Source organism: Rhea pennata, chromosome 1 (genome assembly GCF_028389875.1).
Source record: "Rhea pennata isolate bPtePen1 chromosome 1, bPtePen1.pri, whole genome shotgun sequence".
Lineage (NCBI taxonomy): Eukaryota > Metazoa > Chordata > Aves > Rheiformes > Rheidae > Rhea > Rhea pennata.
In genome coordinates this window covers 108,534,224-108,553,742 of record NC_084663.1, presented here as the reverse complement: position 1 = coordinate 108,553,742, position 19,519 = coordinate 108,534,224, and the positions used below count along the sequence as shown (strand labels likewise).

The 19,519-nt window shown below is 38.6% G+C and overlaps 1 protein-coding gene across 1 annotated transcript in view; it reads left to right on the top strand.

Annotated features, from left to right (window-relative positions):
* The first annotated feature begins 17,621 nt into the window (after window positions 1–17,621).
* ROBO2 (roundabout guidance receptor 2) overlaps window positions 17,622–19,519 on the top strand; it is a 410,894-nt gene continuing 408,996 nt past the window's right edge. Inside the window, exons 1-2 of the mRNA XM_062574966.1 lie at window positions 17,622–17,625; window positions 18,596–18,922. Of these exons, the coding sequence (XP_062430950.1) occupies window positions 17,622–17,625; window positions 18,596–18,922 (331 nt within the window). The remainder of the gene's footprint in view (window positions 17,626–18,595; window positions 18,923–19,519) is intronic.

The following is a 19,519-nucleotide window of genomic DNA, read 5'->3' as shown; positions in this document are numbered from 1 at the left end:
CTGTGCTCATCTATTCACCGACGAATAGAGGGTCATGAATAAGTATGCAGTCGTGTGTTTTCCACTATATGAGGCTAAATGGGTAAAGGGGGAAAAATGCTATTGCTAGGTTCAGCTGAGGGTTCACAGGTGCCTTTTGCTATGAAATTGAGCTTTGCTGCATAAAATCTGGATGGAACTAATACAGATAAGCAGTGCTACTTAGCGTTGAGTTACCTGTGAACAAACTGCCTTGAGGATTATATTAGATTGCACAAATTACTTCCATCTCTTGGGTTTTTATTTATTACTCTATTGTTTGAAATACATCTTTCAAGCAAATGATGTTCATCTCTGTGTAAAAGCACAGTGTGATAGCATGGTATGAAACGTGTTTAGAAGCTGCTAAGAAATAGGAGAGGATGCTGCTGGTCAATAAGCAGGAATTGTGTATTTCTGTTTAAGAGCCAAGTTTCCATTTCGCTTCAGTGTAAACTAGATTTATAAACTGAAGTCTGCTTTAACCTCTATTTAGGCCATTTATACTCGAAGTTGATTAAACATGATGTTGATTATGGGGAGAAATCTGTTGTGCTTTTTTTCATGATTTCCTTCACTTATTTCATGTCTGAGAGGCAAGCATGGATTAGGACCCCTTGCTTACACTACCTACCATAGTGTGATCGGGACAGACTCTCCAAAGGTGTTCCATTTGTTAATTAAAACAGACGAATGGAGTTTTCAAAGGCGTTTATGTTCAGTGAAGCTGTCCTGAGATAAATTTTTGAGACTTTTCAGCAGTTCTTCTTAAGGAAGAACTGGAAGAAAAGAGTAGACAACCTGAGGCAGTTTTTATCACTTGCATTGTGTGTGACCACCTGTTTTAGAGAGGTGAATGGTGGGATTTGCACACCTGTTCAAATGTAAAGTTGTTGCTCCTGATCCTAAAGTAATATGTAAAGGAAAGAAGGTGCTGCTTAAAGTTTTGAACTACAGGTTGGACCTGTTTCATGATTAATAGTGTCTGTATATGTGTTTTTATATGTATATGTGTGTGTATTTTTTTAAAACTAATTATATATACACACACACATATATACACACATGTACACTGTGATATGCTCTGTACTGTTTTCTCAAGTTCTTGGTCTCTCCTTCCTGTGGGTAGTTTCGTCACGATGTCTTCCAGTAAACATGTGCTATCAAGATGGATGTTCCTATTTCTCTTTTCCCAAATGTGATACACCTCTTTATTTATAAAACTCCATTAATTAAAATGTATTTTAACTTCAAGAACTGTAAATATTGATGTACAGTCATTACATTGTAGTTTTATTTATCTGATGAATAAAACAGTAATGTTCTTATTGAAGGTACTGACTCAGCATATTGCTCTTTTGCATCAATTTTATTTAATAAAAACAAGATTTTTTTTTCTGTGTTCTCCTTGCATGGCGCCTACTGCTGCTAATCCCTCATTTCAAGCGCAATTTGGAAAACTGTTAAATATCCCCATCTTATTTTTTCTAATGATTCTGTCACCCTCTGCCAGATTTCTCCTGACTGATCCTGGGTTATGGCACTGGAAATGCTCTAAGCTGATGATATGGATGTTTCCTGACTGGCATTAGCAATGATGCTGTGTGTGCAGCTGAGGAGTGACAGGTGGAACAGGGGAAGCAAGAGGTTAGATATTCCAGTGTGATAAAACAACATAGTTAAAATGTGTAGTGGATGAGGACTAGGACTTTCACTGGCAATGGGGACAGTTAAGTGTAATTCTCCTGTACACAATATATCACATCCTTTTAGCTGGGGAAAAAAAAAAAAAAAAAAAAAAAAGCAAACTCGCTTGGCTGTCCATGAAGATGAACAATTGGCTGAAGGCTGTAAATAAAGAATTACAATAGATGGTAATAAACTGATCTAAAGAAAGGCATCAATTGGTTTGCCACAGGGATCTTTTTATTTGGGCTGTGTCTTGTTTAACATCTTCGTTAATAATCCGAATGAGTGGGTAAACTGCGTGCTAATTAAATTCACAGATGATACTAAGCAGGGAGGTGTTGCAAACATAGGGTGGCCAGATTTTTCTAAGTGAAAATCTAGACCACCTGTCATGGCAGGCGCACAGAGGAAGGTTTGTAGCTGGGATGAGGGAGGGGATGTGCACAGAAGGACTTGACAGCTTGTGGGAGGGGAAGAAATATGGCCCACTGTACCCCCCCTTAACTAAGCACTCCCTCTCTTTCCTCCTCAGCACCCTGTGGCTTGTATCCATGGTGTTTATGCTCTTGGCTATCCTTAGGTCATGACAAATTTACTAGTACCTATTAGCTGAAAAACAAAACCTCTTAATCAGGGGTAGATATGAAATATTGAGAGGAGGGGAGGAAACGGTAGCAAACTCCAGGCACATCATCATCATAAGAAGTCCATCTCCCAGTTCCTGAAAATATGGATGGCATAAGTATTTCTGTAAGATGAAGACTGGAGGCTGAACCTCCTCCCATGTTAGTCTGATTTATATTCTTCTGACAAATGTGAAGCTATATATTTTATACAGAAGCTGTAATGGTGAAAGGGCAATCACTCCTCCCTCTGTGCGTGTAGAGACTATTCTTTAATAGTTGATCTTACATAAATGGTTGGGGGCCTGCTAGGAATGTGGTTCATGGGGCAGTGTGCTGAGTAAGTGACAGGTACAAGTTCCTCCCTCTTATGCGGTATAGAGGTACTACTTTGTGTGTGTGTGTGTGTGTGCGTGTGTCTCAGCCTGTTTCTCTTGTGATTTCCATGTTATGTTATGTAATGCCTGTTGTGGTTCTTTTATTCCTCAAACAATGTTTAATACACATTCAGGATTTTCACTGCTGTCCTTCCAGGATTCTGAATCATAAGCTTGAAAATACTTTGTGGTGTGTTAGCTTTCACAGTCAATGATCATGTGTGTGTCAGTGTGTGTGTGTGTGTGTGTATATTCATATCTATATATATTCAAATATTCACTTTTTACTGAAACTGCCTTCAACTTTATGGAGATTACATAGCATTGATCAACAGGAACGATCCTCATTTTATTCTTAATGAGGCAACCAGTTTTAAGGGTGGTACTACTGTTTCTGTCTCTAGCTGCAGATTTTTTGACTGTGATGGGCTAAGAAGGTGTTAGCTTCATTCTTGATTCTTTCTCCCATTCCTACTAATGATGTGCTGAATAGCCTGTGTTCCTTGCTCTTTTGGGAACAGTTTTGAGAAATCCTAAAGTGCTACAAATTTCCTTACTCTCAAAGCCTGGCTGTATTTGCATACATAGTTATGTCTGTCTGTGAGTTACTTCATGCGAGAGAGAACGTTTGCTGAAGCTTTTGAGCCTGGCAAAGCTGTATGCCTTCTAACTTTCTGGGTATCATGCATTTTTCTTGGAATTTTCTTAGGACAGTCCCCCTGCTCCTTACAATCTGATATTACATGTGGATGTTTATGTATTTAGCTTTAATCCAGTTCCGTGTTTGTTACTGCAAACAATAGATGGTTCAAAGTGTAATGGCCACGTGTCAAAGGATGAGCGCTGCTAGGTTATGCTGCCTTCCTGAAGCCTTCTACCTCGGGCTTTTGTTTTGTAGGCATCTTTGCCTGGCAGTGTTATGCAAATGAACCAATTAATGGCAGACAAAATGGCCTTCCTGCGTGGCCATGTTCGTAATAAGAAGGGCAACGCTGTAAGTCACGTACCTATTCAGTGCGCTCTGTAGGCCACTGCGAGGGCATGATTAGCCTGACTGGGGAAGACAATTGCGGAGGCATCTGCTCGGTTAATTTTGAGAGAAAATTTACCAGATGGAGGCTGAAGATTTAAGTGATTAGAAGGTAGTAGATTGGAATACAAATTGGATTAAAAGAAATTAGATTGATATAAATCGAATTGAGTCACAACAGTTTGTGTTGTTTGTACCAAGGGGCAGTGGATTATGGGAGAAGCAGATGCTCCAATGAGATAGGAATTAATGTGGCTTTGACGGTCCATCTGGGAAGGCCTGAATATCGAGTACATCCCTAATCTCTCTCTCCATTTATCAATGCCATAATGTTAATTAGTACTTCATTCATTAAGTTACTTACAGAAGAAAAAATCTCACCCCTAGCCCCTCTCTGCTTGAGAATTTGTTATTATGCCAGGAAATGGAAATCTCTCTTTAGCTAAGCTAGTTACAGTTCACTGTTACACTAGACCCGTGTCATTTTCCTCAAGCTTGCGGCTGCACTTGGCATAAACGAAATTTATTGGGCTTTGTTTTGCAATAAATTTCTCATCATAAATCCAGCATAGTTATTTGAAGTCCTGTCTTGATCACTAAAGTACATCAATTCCTAGCTACTAGTAATAAGCCCCCTTCTCATAGCTTTAATAAGGTGTGTATATATTCTACTTTATGTAGTTGAGTAGCGTTTTGTTTTATGGCCAAGATAAAGCAATGACATTAACGGTGAGAGGCAGGTCTTTGAGAGGAAGAACAAGAAACGTGAGTGTATGTGCGTAAGATCTTTGTTGGAAAAAGTTGTGTAATGTGGAAAAGTGCTGTACCTGAAACATCTGAAGTTGGACTGACTTGTCATCAACCAGTCCTGAAGAAAAACACTGGTGGCATTTTGGATGTGTTTCTTCTACCTAGGTTGTAATCCAGAAGATGAATGTTTGGTTTAACTCTGAATGTTTGCTTTAACTCTTTGACCATGATCCAGTAATGTGCCCTTGTGGCCAAGAAAGCCAATGGTCTCCTGGGGTGCATTAGGAAGAGTGTTGCCAGCAGGTGGAGGGGGGTGATCCTGGCACTCCACTCAGCCCTGATGAGGCCTCATCTCGAGTACTGCGTCCAGTTCTGGGCTCCCCAGTCCAAGAGAGACATGGAGCTACTGGAGAGAGTCCAGCATAGGGCTACAAAGATGGTCAGAGGGCTGGAGCATCTGCCCTGTGAGGAACGGCCGCGAGAGCTGGGCCTGTTGAGCCTGGGGAAGAGAAGACTGAGGGGGGATCTTATCAATTTGTACGAGTACCTGAAGGGAGGGTGTCAAGGGGTCGGGGCCAAACTCTTTTCAGTTGTCCCATGTGACAGGACAAGAGGCAATGGGCAGAAATTGAAGCACAGGAATTTCACCTGACCATGAGGGGGAATTTCTTCCCTGTGAGAGTGACGGAGCACTGGCACAGGTTGCCCAGAGAGGTTGTGGAGTCTCCTTCTCTGGAGATCTTCAAGGCCTGCCTGGATGCAACCCTGTCCACCGTGCTGTAGGTGACCCTGCTGAGCAGGCAGGTTGGACTAGATGATCTCCAGAGGTCCCGTCGAACCTTGCTAATTCTATGATTTTATGAAAACATGAAATCATAACTGATTTTTTTAGTTAGAAGTGGAGGGAGAGGAATTAACAAATAAAACAGGCTTGTGAAGATACTGAGTACATTTCTTTTCTAGCCACAATATTCTGGATATGAAAAAAAGATAATAGATTTTTTTTTAGTAAAAATAAAAAACAGTTGTCTGTATGGTGCAGTGAGGTTATACTAAGCCATTCACATACAATGCAAGCGTTGGCAAATGCAGGGCTTCACATTAGCATGTTTGTGGTGTGAGCCTTAAACTTGTCTTTCTGTTTTTCTATAAATATTTGATTGGTTGCCCTATATCACAGGGAAGCTTTGATCCCTTTTCACCTAGAAAGCTAACTGCAGCTGCATCCTGAGTCCTTAAGTTAATTGAAAAACCATTAAGTATGAAAGCATGTAGCTGTTCTCTTGGTTGCACCTAAAAAGTCAGAGAATTCTACAAAAAATCTTGCATCTTACACACTTACACTGGAAGAAGTGGGTTCACTGCACAGTAGTTTTGTGGAAGAAAAGAATCTTTTATTGTATCTGAGTTTTTAATCTGTTGTATTAAATTACTAGGGTGTAGGTGTATACATACATATATATATATATGTATATATACACACACACACTCATCCTTTTGTATACTTCATATGTAAATAATGTGTATGCAAGTATACATGTATATTTAAACACTATAATCTGTTTTATATATAAATACTATTGATGAAAAAGAAATAACTACGGATATACCATAAGGTATAAAATAACTGCCTCCCAAAAACTTTAATTATTAGTTCTAAACAAAGAAAATAGTGTAACACTCCATACTTGATTACCTGACCAACTTCCTTTAAGTATAATACTGTGAAATGTGTGTGTTCTAGAGATGAAATTTTCTTTTATTAGTTTGTGCAGACAACATGTGTTACATTTCCTGAAAAAAGTGATGAAAAGTCAATTAATAGTTGCAGCTTGAGATGGTGCCATCTGCTTTCTCTATTTTTCCTTTATTTCTTGTACAGCTACTTTTATATTGCTTTTGCAAATTTGTTTGCTGAGAGTAACCAATGTGAGAACTGCCTCGGAGTTGTTTTTAGCTGTTTTGCCGTCTGCGATGCCAGCCCCTCTCAGTCTAGTGCCCTTGCCTGGTGCCGTTTACCCTGGGACACAATGGATTAAATAAATCACGCCTTGGGAAGAAGCTTTTAGGTAAAGTTTTGTTGTAGCCATACCCTCGCTGCCCCATGACTCTGAAAGCAGTTGTCTGTCAGCAACATGTGCTGCCTTGGGAGGATATGTAGCTAGACCCACTGACCTAGAAGTGTGTGTTATTTTGACTGTTTCAGGAAATCACCCTTTTGTTACTGATCAAATGTAAAATAATGCTGCAATAAGATATGGTAACATGCTTATCTATTGAAAGGCAAGGTTATACCTAGCTGGGGCTGTCCTTAACAGCTGTGGAGTTATGGATGTGTGGCAAAGTCGGAATTTGGCCCGATGTGTCCAGAAAAGAAGCCCAAGTGAGCCACTGGACTGGTGCCCTCAATCTGAAGCGCTAACAGAGACATTTCGGCTGTGTGCCAGCTTCGAGTGTAAATAAGTGAAACAGGAGCACTAAGAAAAAAAGTCAGTAAGGGTTGTTTAAACAAAATCCCAGAGTTGGCAGAGGGAGTAGGAGTATTTGTGCTCTGCTGCCAGGCCCAAGAGCATTACGTGCAATCCTGGCTGCAGGGGCTGCTGAGCTCTGAGCTGCAATCTGATGGGACAGATAACTGCGTTGCTCCTGGGTGTGAAGAGGAAAAAGTTCGCCCTGTTGTCTTGGTGAGCTGGTTTCGATATCGTTTAAAGAAAGATGCAATTTTGTTAGCTACAGGCACCACGATGGTGAGGCATACAAAGTGTTTTTGCAACATGCATAGAGAGCAGAGAGGAAGGAAAGGGCACAAGGAAATTTCAGGAAGTTTATTTTCAGCATCCAATATTCAGATTTTTTTTTTAAGCAAAGAGAATTTATGGGAGTGAAATCTTCTCACGTGACTTGAGTTGTGCTGTAAATGTACTAGGAGAAATTAGAGTTAAGAAGATCTTTATACCCAAGGTTTTTGTAAATGAGGTGTAGAGTTCCTAATTATTAAAGTTTATAAATATATTAATATATATTAAATTTATAGTCAGAAAAGGAGCTGCTGATATTTTCTCAGCTATCATCAGTGTGATAAATATTAAAAGTTCTTGGTATTTAGGTGATCAGCCCATGCACTACACAACAGATGGTATTTGTAGTAAGCTTTTTTATAACTTCTAAAGATGAATATATTTATATGTACAGACAAACCTGTTTGGAATGTCATAAAGGCCATAAAATACTAATACGAGGGGTTTTGTTTGTTTGTTTTTTATTCAGGACATCTGAGTGTGACATTAAAACGCATACTAGCAAGAAGTGAAGTGAAGGGCAGTATTTGCAGATGTCCTGGAAGTCTTGTGTTGCCTGTGCTTGCTCACCTGACTTTGTAGTGTGACATAAATAGCAAAACAGCAGAGATGTAGTTGTAAGGAAGTTTATACTCATTCTGGAAATCTTCTGCTCTTAAGAAGCATTACAAAGTAGTACTCTTTCAGTATGAGGATAAAAAGGAAGTAAGACTAGAAGCTCTTTTGGCTGAGCTTGAACTATATTTTCATCCTCAGATTTTTGTGAAAAACTTTTCTATATCTAATTAAAACTTCCAAAGAGAAACTGTTTGAAAGATGGCCAGGTTTCTAAACCTACTGATTACGATGAGCTTTTAATGTCTGGTCATACTACTTTCAATTTTATTTTCAGCTTTGCTGCTGAATAAATATTAATTGGCTGATAGTTACTTATATCTTTTGGAGTGATTGTTTTTATGGGATGCTTGGGTCAAGTTTTACGTAAGGTATGGATACCATCTACTTTGAATTCCTTAGATATCTACCGTTGGTGCAGTTGAGAGGAACAAGGCTAGGAGCCTTTGCTGCCAGTGTCCCCAGAGGACAGAGTGGCAGCAGGGAATGATTTACAACACTGAAGTTAAATGCCTGGAATGGTCACAGTGGGAATTTCCTCCCAACACATACCCTTCCCCATAATATTTATTTCAAGACTGTTTCAGCTGGGAAAAACTATGATGATTTCCTTAATTGTGGTCCAGTGTCCTCATTGGTTCATAATGCTTGGGGAGCCGTAGATCATATTTCTGTGCCATGCAAAATGTGATAATTGTTTACATCTGTTGAATTAAGTGGGATTTTTCACAGTTGGAGAATGTATGGATGTCTTGGTTAAAATCTGAGTGGACCAAACTGTATTGCGTCCAATTTGCAAAACTTGTGTTACCTTAAATATGGTGGAGTATGTTTGTCATTTTCCTGCTTTTTTGTTTAGCTGTGAGCTATTCTAGCTTTTTTATTTTTGAATTTTAGGTTATGAAAGTGCTTTAGTGACCCCAGAGGGCTTTTATGAGGGTGAAGATGAAGAAGGAGATCAGAAAGTAGAATTTATTTGGCTAAAGTAGCCATATGTATTGTCAAGCTTACCTAAATAAATTGTTAACATTGGTATTATCAGTGTTTTTGGAGAGAAGAGTCTACTAGAGTATTAGAATATTAGATTGGAAATAACAAGAATGAATTGGAAATAATAAGATTAAGTATTACATTAAGTAAGATAAATTTAGATCATTAAAATATTTGTATTAGAATACTAATCAGAACTAAAATGTAGGCAACAATCTTCATTACTGTTTCTACTGCTGTGGTAGTGTGAAAGTTGGATATGTGTGTGAAAATACTGAAGTACCTACATGTTGAAGATCTGATCAGCTTGATTAAAAGTTTTTTGAAGAGACTTTCTGGAGAGATGTTAAGTCTTTAATCAGAGAACAGTCTCCTTAGAACTGTTTGAAGTTTGTGCAGCATGTTTTTATTTATGAAGTTACTATGATTTCACCAATATTTTTTGGCTACAGTATCCTAACCTCATGCTAAGCTAGTTGGCTCGTGGTTCTCAAAGAGATCAGAACTAGTTTGTTGCTTGAAAGCTTCTTTCTTTCTTTTTTTTTTTAAGCTGCAATTTTAATTTAATATTAGCACTTGGTTAATGTTAATATTAACATTTTCATGTTTTCTCTTTTTTAAAAAATAATTAAATGTTTACTCTTTTAAAAAAAATAATTTTTAATAACATGTCCAAGCTGGTCATTGTCATGGATCAGTAGAAAGTCTTAGGCTTTGGAGAACCTGTAATGATCAGTCCATCTACCCAAAAGTATAAAAGTTGTTTGTCCCCAGCTAGGCATTAGTTCTTCCAAAGGTAAGAAGGAAGGTTAAAAACCTCCCTTTGCCTATCTGCTAAGAAGCAATTACTGGTGTCCCAGAGTTATGATAATATGTTTGTTCTTTGGTAAAGAACTTATTGCGGTGTCTGTAAACAATGCCTGGTGGTTTCCTTTCCATCCTTGACCTGAAAAAGAGCAAGATGCTCTGTGTGCTAGTCAGGCGTACGCTTGGGCTTGGCCTTGCTAAAATCCAGAGTGGCTGTGAGACTCCCTAGGGAGGAGCTGTTGTGCTTGAGCTCCACTGCCTGAGAAGAGTGAGAAAACTCTTGCTCTCTGTTCAATGCCGTTGTTCCAAGCCTGTGTATATATATCATAGAATAATTTAGATGGGAAGGGACCTCTGGAGGTCACCAGAAGGGGTGCGTGCACACAGGCGTGTGTGTTTGTGTATACATGGCATGTATCCAAATGCAGCATATGTACACACACACCTTTTCATAGCTGGAGATGTTCCTCTTCTCCTCCTGTTACTTTCATTTTTGAAGTGAGTTTTATCATGTCATTGTGCAGAGCCAGTGAACATTGATGAAAACCACGGCTGAAGTGAAATGGTTACTTTAGTTTTCAAAGTCAAGGTGGTATTGCTTTTCTTTTTAATTTTTTTTGAGACAGAAAGCTTATTTTTGAATTAAATAAATAATTGTCTATTGTATGCTTTCAGGGAGCATGCATATGGTAGATACTTTACTTCTTAACTGAACTCTAATCCAGACTACTTTGCAGCAAGCAAATTGATTCAGCTTGCTAATTGTAAGAGTGATTTGTATTTATATAGTCATTTTTCACCTGAGGAAAACAATCCACTTGCCTATGACTCTATATACCAGTTTTTAGGGATATCATGCTATTACTCCTCCTGCATAATATTGAAAGTGAGAAATCCTGTGTTTGCTCTTGCATCCCTAACATGCCCTCAGCAGTGTGGTGGAATGCAGCAATTTTTAAGGGAGTAATAAGGCTCTGCAAAAGAGTATTACAAAGCAAAGAGAACGCAAGCATTGAGGGGTAAACTGAAAGACTGTAACAACCCTATTTGCAATCTGGCCGGTAGTAATATACTTCTGAGCAAAGGGCTGTATGAAAAAGAAGGGAGATGGCTTTTATTATTTCAGATTATGTGAGAAATGATCCATTAGGAAACCTCTTATCAGGATGCAGTTTACAGTATTAAGAACTGATTTGCTAAACACAGAGTTGTTTTTTTGCTTCATGCTGGCCATTCTAATTTTTGGCCTGTAGTACAGATGGATTTTTTCCTATAACTGAAGTACAGCATACACGTGTATGTTGGTGTAGGAGGAAAGGTAAGATTTTGGAGAGACCTCAATCAGAATAAATTTCCTTTAACTCTACATAAGAATTTGGGGATATTTCGCTTCAGATCAATTCATACAATGAGTAGGGTGCTTATACTGTGATATTGGATTATTTTCTGTATCTTTATTAAAAAAAAAGTCAGAATTTTGTGTTTGCAGCATTTTTCTTTACCATTAAGGTTAATTACATCTCACTTAGCAAAGTCACAGTTTTATACCACAGAAACTTAATAAAATCAGCCCTGCCATAAGATTTGGTCAAGTATTTTGAATGACACTTATTGATCTCCCTTGTCAGAGTTCCCTGCCCACCCTTCTTGGCAGAGTGTGCTCTATGGGAAAGGTGGCTTATCTGCAGATACATGTCTTGGGGAAGTGAGGATGTGCTGCTTAATGGATTAATTTTGCTCTAGGAAAAGCTTTCAGAGGACCTTGTCATAGCTGACACAGCTTACTCTGAATAAAAACCTTACCAAGTTGTACCGTTGGAGTCTGTTCCCGTCTGCCAAGTCTTGGGGGAGGGGGAAGAGGTTGTAAAGAATAAATCTTAGAAGTGTAATCTTTACTATGTCACTTTGCCCGGAGGAATACATCTAGGATAATCAGTCTGATGCCAGTGCATCAGGCTGTACTCCAGTTGGTATTCTCATTATCTTGAATTTTTTGTACATTATCTTTTGTTCAAACTAGGATGTGACTGACTGGATCTCTATTTGAGATCTCTGCTTGCTTTCAGTCAGTTCTGTAGTTGAGAGGGTAGTGAAGGCAACAGACTTATTCATTATGTCTAACAGATGTGTGTAATGAGTGTGTCTGATAAGTACTTTCCAAGTAGAACAAGGCATACAAAAGGGCAAGAAAATGAACAGTAACTGTGACTGTCTTTCAGCAGATTTAACTAAGTAGCTGCAAGAGCATCTTTTTTCACGCTAATGTTATCTCATACAGAAATGTTATGGTCTGTGTAAGGCGGGGGGGAACAACCTTACTGTATGGCAGATCCTATATTGTCAGAAAAGATTCTGCATAGATTATTGTAATTGTCCATCATGTCCTTAAAGCATGTTACTCTTTCAATTACAATTTTAATATCTTTTTTCTTATTTAGCTCCATCAGAAGAAACCAGGATTATAGGATAAAAGAAGCTTCTTTGACATTAAAATATGTCTTTAGAGCAGTTCTCTAAGTAAAATCAAATATATTCAGGCTTTTTTCTACCCTTGTCTGCTACATTCTGTTGCTGGATACCTTTTCTATTGCAGTTTTGCTACTTCTCTTCCTAATAAAGAAGGCTTTGGCTGTGTCTGAGCAAGGACATGCATTGTGGGCAAAACTCTCATAAGGAATGCATTCAAAATGCTGTCAAATGCACAAAACAAACTAATAATCTCTGAAACACAGTATTGATTGCTTTCACTTGTAGCACGCTTTGAGTTTTCAAATGGCAGTATGACTTTCTTTGGTTGATGCTTCTTTTTTCTACTACTGTTTTATAGTAAAGCATGAATTATGAGCTGTATCATCAGTTGTCTTTCTAGCTTTAGCCTTTCTGAACTAAATATATAACCCTCCTTTTAAGCCTGACCTATCAGAATTATTGAATTGAGTATATTTCAAATGTACCTACACAGTGAAGTACATTAAATCATATTTTTAAGTTCCTTTTACTTCATGTATTTCTTCTTTTATTTTGGGTGTTTGTCAGTATTTGTACATTAATAGATTGTTACTTCTGTATTTTCTGGTTGTATCTCAAGTGTGTTAACAACAAAATGAGTAGAGGGACAAAATGCTGGCTGGCAGCTCTGCAGCAAGGGTAATGTCTGGTATGCATAGTGCTAAATACGTGCTACTTCTGTTATTAAAAATCTAGCCTCAGCTTCCCCCAGGTGACTTTTAATCAAAGTATATTAAAGATATATTTTTGAAATGATAAAAATCTTTGAGTATTGACAAAAGATTTAAAAGAAGGAGCAGTGGCCTTTATAGGTTTGATTTAGGAAGGGCTTTTCTGTGCATAGGAAGTCAAGTGCATAGAAGGCTGGAAAGTTAGATGTGAAGATAACAAATGTTGTATTAAGTGGCTGGAATCACTGGTGCAAAGTGACGATACAGGAAGAGATAAAGTCAGAAGAAAAGAGTGATAATGCTGAAGGAGGCTCGTGAAGGCAATTCTGAGATCTGTATTATGAAATACCGTATCACAATATGAACATTTAAACTGACACAATATTGCTTTTGTCTTTTAAATTGCCCGGAGCTTATAATAAAGCTACTGGTCTTTCTAGAGTGGACTCTGAACCTTTCTAGTAACTGCCGTTAGCCCAGCAGCCATGAACATTTTGGTAATTTACTTTAGAAATGTATAAATATGCTGTGAGTTTAGTTTGTACCTCTGCTTTTCCTGTGTGACAGACCACTGGCTTTGGAGCTGCGTATGTGAAGAATAGACTTAGTAGATGAAATCAGGTTTTAGTCTTGGTGTGAAGCTAATGAAATTAAAACTGGAGGAGTGTGAAGTGTAATAAATGAAAAGTGTTTTCCTTAAAACTTCTTGATAGTAGCATAGGAGGAGTGGAATGCAAATAGCCAAATATCTTTTTTATGAAGATATTGGTGCACATTTACACCCCCACACAACATTATTCTCAGAACAAGGTGACTGTGTACTGTTTTTATGGAACTGTAGTGAAAAAGCTTTATTGTTTTCTATGTAGGTAGAATATTAACTATTTTAGTTGCCTTCTCTACTTGCTGTTGTGTTTCTATAGCAGATCTATTACTCTGATTCTTGGATAAGAAAAATCTTGCATCCAATTACATTTTTAGGGTATCAGCCGGGCTAAATAGAAATATTATAGCATGCTCTGTTTATGGGCTGTCAGTGTAGCTGTAGCTCTGTGGTATGTTGGGTTTCTGAGGAAACTTGTGTCGAAGTTGGAGCATCTTGCAGCAAATCCATGAGATTTGTTGGTAATCATGAGAAAGTGTGAATACCTCAGAGCACCAGTGGTGTGACTCTTCCAGTCAGAATGAATGAATGACTCTTGCACTTTTCAAAAAAAGCAGGTTTGAAGGTGTTTGTCAGGGACTTTCCTGTCTCACGCATCTGAAATAAAATCTAGCAAAGTGCTGTTCTGGCACGTGTATTTTTAAACTATTTAAAGTGGGAGGTTGAAGAGTGCAGCGTGTTCACCACGCAGAGTCTCATGTGTGCTCCAGATTATTTTTCCTACTTTCATGAATTTTTGCTTATTTTTCTTTTCTTTCACTCCTTTGATTAGGAAGTGTATAAGTACAAAAATTCATTTGACGGGAAGGAGAGTAAAAGAGCAGTGAATGGCGAACGTGTTTCAAAGATAGCGCTGCATCTGTATGTCTAAGTAACTGGAGCTTCCTTTTGCCTTTCTGTGGCAAAGCGTTTCCTCCCGCTGCTTCCTGTCATCTCCTGCATGAGGCTGGCCTTCACACGCGCAGTGAGCGCCCTGACCTCTGCGGACATTAATAATGACGGATGCCCAAGCGATTCACACAGAGCTAGATATGAATGCAAGCATGTTCATTACTTGGGAAGTGACAGTTCATCACAAATCTATAAAGTCACTGACTGCTATTACAGGAACTACTGCGTTTGCCCCTTTAGTCAACATTCATCAGGTCAATGGTTATCAATAGTTCCTAGGCTTTGCTTTCTGAAAATGAAGGTTATTCTTAAGGATTAAATGCAAGACTTTGTCCCATGTTTTAGTTTTCCTTCATTAACTATAGATGGTAACTTTATATTTGGCCATGTTAGGAATTCCGGGTAGGTTCTTTATGAACTGTGGCATGGATCACATTCCACATTTATCTTTAAATAGAACCTGCCCATAGGAGCACATATATAATAAAAGCTGTACCTGCTGATTTAACATTTTATTCTTTATTTACTCCAAGTAGTAATTGGAAACTGTATTTCTGAGTATCATTTCCATAAAAATGTTGCCATTGGCTAAATGGCTTTGAATGTAATTTTTATGCAAAGTTTGTTTGATAGGTGTGTGGTTTTTTTTTTTGTTTTGTTTTTTTTTTTTTTTGTTTTTTTAACCTCAAAGCTGGCAAAGGGAGCTGCATGGACCATCCAGTGTTCAAGAGAAGCTACTTCTCTTGAAACAGAAACAACTTGTCACCTTAAGCGTATCGTGGTTCCATGTTCCATCTCATCCTCCAGTAAAAGGGACAGAAATCTGTTCAGTTTAGTTGGCTCATGGAGTTAATAATATTTCTGTTTCTTCAAGGTGAAATTGTATTTTTGAGGGCGGTATCAATGGGGAGGGAAAAGAAGAGCCAAAATGGAATAATTGAAACTTAACTGGGAAGATATGGCTTAGGTGACTGTTTCCAGTCATGTAGATGGTGCCTCCCTCCGCCACAAAAGAGGCAATGGAGAAGAGGTTTTGGTTCTGTTTGACATTTCTAAATCAGAGCGTCTTCTGAGAGCAGCTGCTGGCACTCAGTTTCCGAGTGGGGAGCCTGCAGTGCTCTGTGCTTGTTGGGGATGTCCTTGGGTTTCCTGTCTTTGAAATCTGCATCAAAAAAAGAAGAAGGAAAAAAAAATAAGAAAACCTTCAGCTCCCTAGTGCTGTGTGCTATGAGCAGGCAGCACAGGAGCACCTCAGCCTTCGTCCCTGCCAGGTGGCCCGGGCCCTCTTGAGCCCAGGTTGCTGAATTAGAACAGAGCGAGGCAACCGCTTAGTTTTGTGATGAGCCTCAGTTCTGAAGAGGGAAGAGATGTTCCCTGTGGCCTGGAGAGAGGATTTGAATTGGGCCTTATAAAGTGAGAGGTTTAATTCTTTCTAGAAGCAAGCTCTTTTTGAAAGATTGAATTCAGCCTGTAGTTCTCTGTAAAATGTCATTTTCTGACTTCTGGAGTGTTCTTAACAACTACTTGTGTATAAGAGAACTGCTTCATAGTATGGATTTGCATTAAGCTTTCATTTCTCCTTGTTACAAAGGTAACTTCCTGATAACCATTTTCTTGACATGTAATCATATCTGTTACTCCTCTGTGGATTGAGTAAGTCATGCCAAAGTTTCAGAAACACTTCAACCTTGGTGGTGTTCCTGCTGGTACTATTAGAAGGAATATCTTAACATGATACCAGTGTTTTTAAGAGTAAGAATTGAAGTAAGTTGATAGGCTTGTGTGCAGTGTGTTATGTATGTCTCCAGCCAATGTTTTAGGTCTGCTTTTAGTTTCATGTACTGTGATTTTTTTTTAATTGCAAATTTTTTGGCTAAATTTTAAATGAGTGTGTATGAGGGAAGAATGAAATATGACTTTATTTTTCTAAATACACTCTGAGTATATTTGAAATACAAATTGTTTGAGTTTTTAATGTACTGACAGTACATAGTACGGGTACATTTACTGTACTAGTAATAGGATCTAGTAGCCAAGGAAAGAGCCATTTGTGCAGCAATGTTATGACACATTATTACTATGGCAAGTCCTAGTTTAATGATCTGAGTGCTAATGAAACAGAAGTCCAAAGGTGGATTCACTCTGTGAAATTGATCCTTATTTCTTTCCTCATAACTTCTGGAATAAATGAGGCATTGAAAATATTTTCAAATAAGTAATGCATAGAACATATTTTACATATTGATATTAAATCTCTTTTCTACTACCCAGTGAAATTGCTGATCAGAAAATTGAGGTCTACATGTCTCACTAACCTGCAGAAGGTATTATACCTTGCATTTAAGCAGCACAGTCTTACTGTACTAAAGCATCGGCTCTACTTAAAGGATTTTTAGGATCTGTGCTAGAAAATATGATTTATGCTAGATTAGATAAGGTGATTTCATTTTTATGAAAAGCAATTCCAAACCACAAAACTACTGTGACCTGTTTGTTGCAGAAAATCTCTTTGTCAAACTAATATATTCTGATGAAAAATGCGGTGGTGCACCATATCTGGATGGTCGAAGTTGAAGTCAGAAGTGCTGGACTTCGCATTTCTGTTGGGTGATGCTGTTCTTGCAGTTACTCATCTCTGCAATGTGTCTTCTAATAGATGTAATGGGAAGCGTAATAAATGTGAAGCAGTGATAAACTATTTCACCAAAAGAATATTGCAGTATTTGGGTGGTGCTATGGTGCTGCTACAGTTTTTTGTACAAGAGCTTCAGCGGAGATGTGGAGTGCTGTGACTTATCCTGGTGAAACTGGTAGAAGCTGCAAGGGAAGGATGGCAGTGAGACACTTTCTCCCAGCACAGATCCCTTCCACATTCCCAACTTTTCCAGGATTCTCGGATTCCTATAGGGTGTCCTTTGGCACCTCTCTTCTCTATTTGAAGACTTCAGTGGCAGTGTCTGCTGAGGTAGAGGAACTGCCTTGGGGTAGAGGAACTGAGGAGGGAGGAAATGCAGGAGGGCAGAAGAACAGTGCATCTCAGTGGCTTCACAGAATGGTACAGAGCAAGACACAAAATTAGTTTTGAAGAAGCTTTGTTGTTATCAACACCTAATAGTTTTGATGTTGTGAAGGCTTACCAATAGCATATTGCTCATCAATTTTGTAAAATAATGAAAGAAAAATTATTCTGATGGGTAATTGAAAGGAGGTGTTTTGGGTGTATTACTTTACAATGATTGTGGGATTCATTTCTCTACTTATTTTCAGTACTGAAAAAATAAATGTGGAAAAAATATATAACCACTTTCTTTCCAAGGCATACTGCAGTCAGACTAAGCCACTGCAGTATATTCTGGGACAAGCCAAGCGTCCCAGATCCCTGTTGTTAAGCATTACATCCAATTCTTGAAGCTGTTCAACTCCTAGTGACCATGTAATCGGCGTTATGATACTGTGTTGGTAGAAATCTAGGAATACTACAGATAGGTTAGAAAGTGCATTTGTGGAGAAATTTTGTTGAGGATTAAAAAGCAGAGTGAAGAAAATGAGGAATGCAAAAAGAAGAAAAAACAAAATGGACCTATGATCTTTTCTCAGACACTGAAGTCTCCAATGCACTTTCAGGGTGCATGTGTACGTATATTGTATTTGTGTGTACATGCATACAGTTCATTGGAAAGTTCTAAAGTACAGTTGACATACACTGTTTCACCAGAAGTTTATGAAGGAAAGGAATTGAGTCTGTCAGATGAAAGGATAGGGGGGCAGCAGCTGTGAGTGGAATCTGGAAGGAGGCACCGGGATCTAGAGGCAAACGTAAATAGAAGGATTACTGGCTCAAGGAAAAGATCTTGTGTCATGCATGCATGTGGATGTAATAGATCCTCCGTTAAGTCCAGTCTGCATTTGGTGTGGATCTCTTAATGCCTTGGTCAGAGGTCTATTATTTCTGTGTTCCATACTTAGGCTTTTAACTTTCAAAGTCTCTGACACAGTCTCTGTGATATCAGACAAAATGACAGATGTCATCTACATGCAGGTTTTTGGTTTTGTTTTTTTGTGGAAAATTTTTGCTGCATGAGCAGAAGCTAGCTCGAGAGAACTTGTTATGAAGTAAAAGCAAAAATAAATTGCTTTGTTCTTCCACTTTGCCTTTTTCTCTAGGATCCCGCCTTCGCCAGGAGGACTTTCCACCGCGAATTGTTGAACATCCTTCGGATGTGATAGTTTCTAAAGGAGAGCCGACAACGCTGAACTGTAAAGCTGAGGGACGGCCAACACCCACCATCGAGTGGTACAAGGATGGTGAGCGAGTGGAGACTGACAAAGATGATCCGCGCTCCCACCGCATGCTGCTGCCCAGCGGATCTCTGTTTTTCTTGCGCATTGTGCATGGACGCAGGAGTAAACCTGATGAAGGAAGTTACGTTTGCGTAGCAAGGAACTATCTTGGAGAAGCTGTGAGTCGCAATGCATCTCTGGAAGTGGCATGTGAGTAAACCTTTATTTGACTAGAATCGTGTAAAACTTTATAGTTGGTGTAGTGCTGTCATCCAGCACTTGCACACAGTCAGCAGACTGGGAGATAATAAATGTAGATAAGGACAGTGTTTTGTCATTAACTATCACTCTTTCTACATGCATTTATTCAGTGGCAGTGACTGTACAGAATACATGATTTATACTGAAGTAGAGTTCTAGCCAGTGTATAATGATGATTGACACAAGCATGGACAAAGGCTAATCTTCCTTTAAAGAATAATCTAATTTTTAAATTATGACTAAAGTTGGTTATACTGAAGCTAATGTGGAAAAATAACTATCATTTAATATAAGGTGCACTGTCTGTTTCTCTTTATCTAGTCATCTGTTACTTCAGCAGAAACAGGCAGCTTCTTGGTGACTCATGTTCTGTACTGCTGGAAACCTCAATACCTTCAGCATGCTCCTCTATCATAAACCTGATACAGGCTTCATTTATTATGTGAATGGCATGTGAAATTGTAGGCCATTTCTCATATCATCCAGAGTAGTTTTATTCTTTATCAATTCTCTTGTCTTAACAGAGAAGTTGTCATGGCTCTTTCA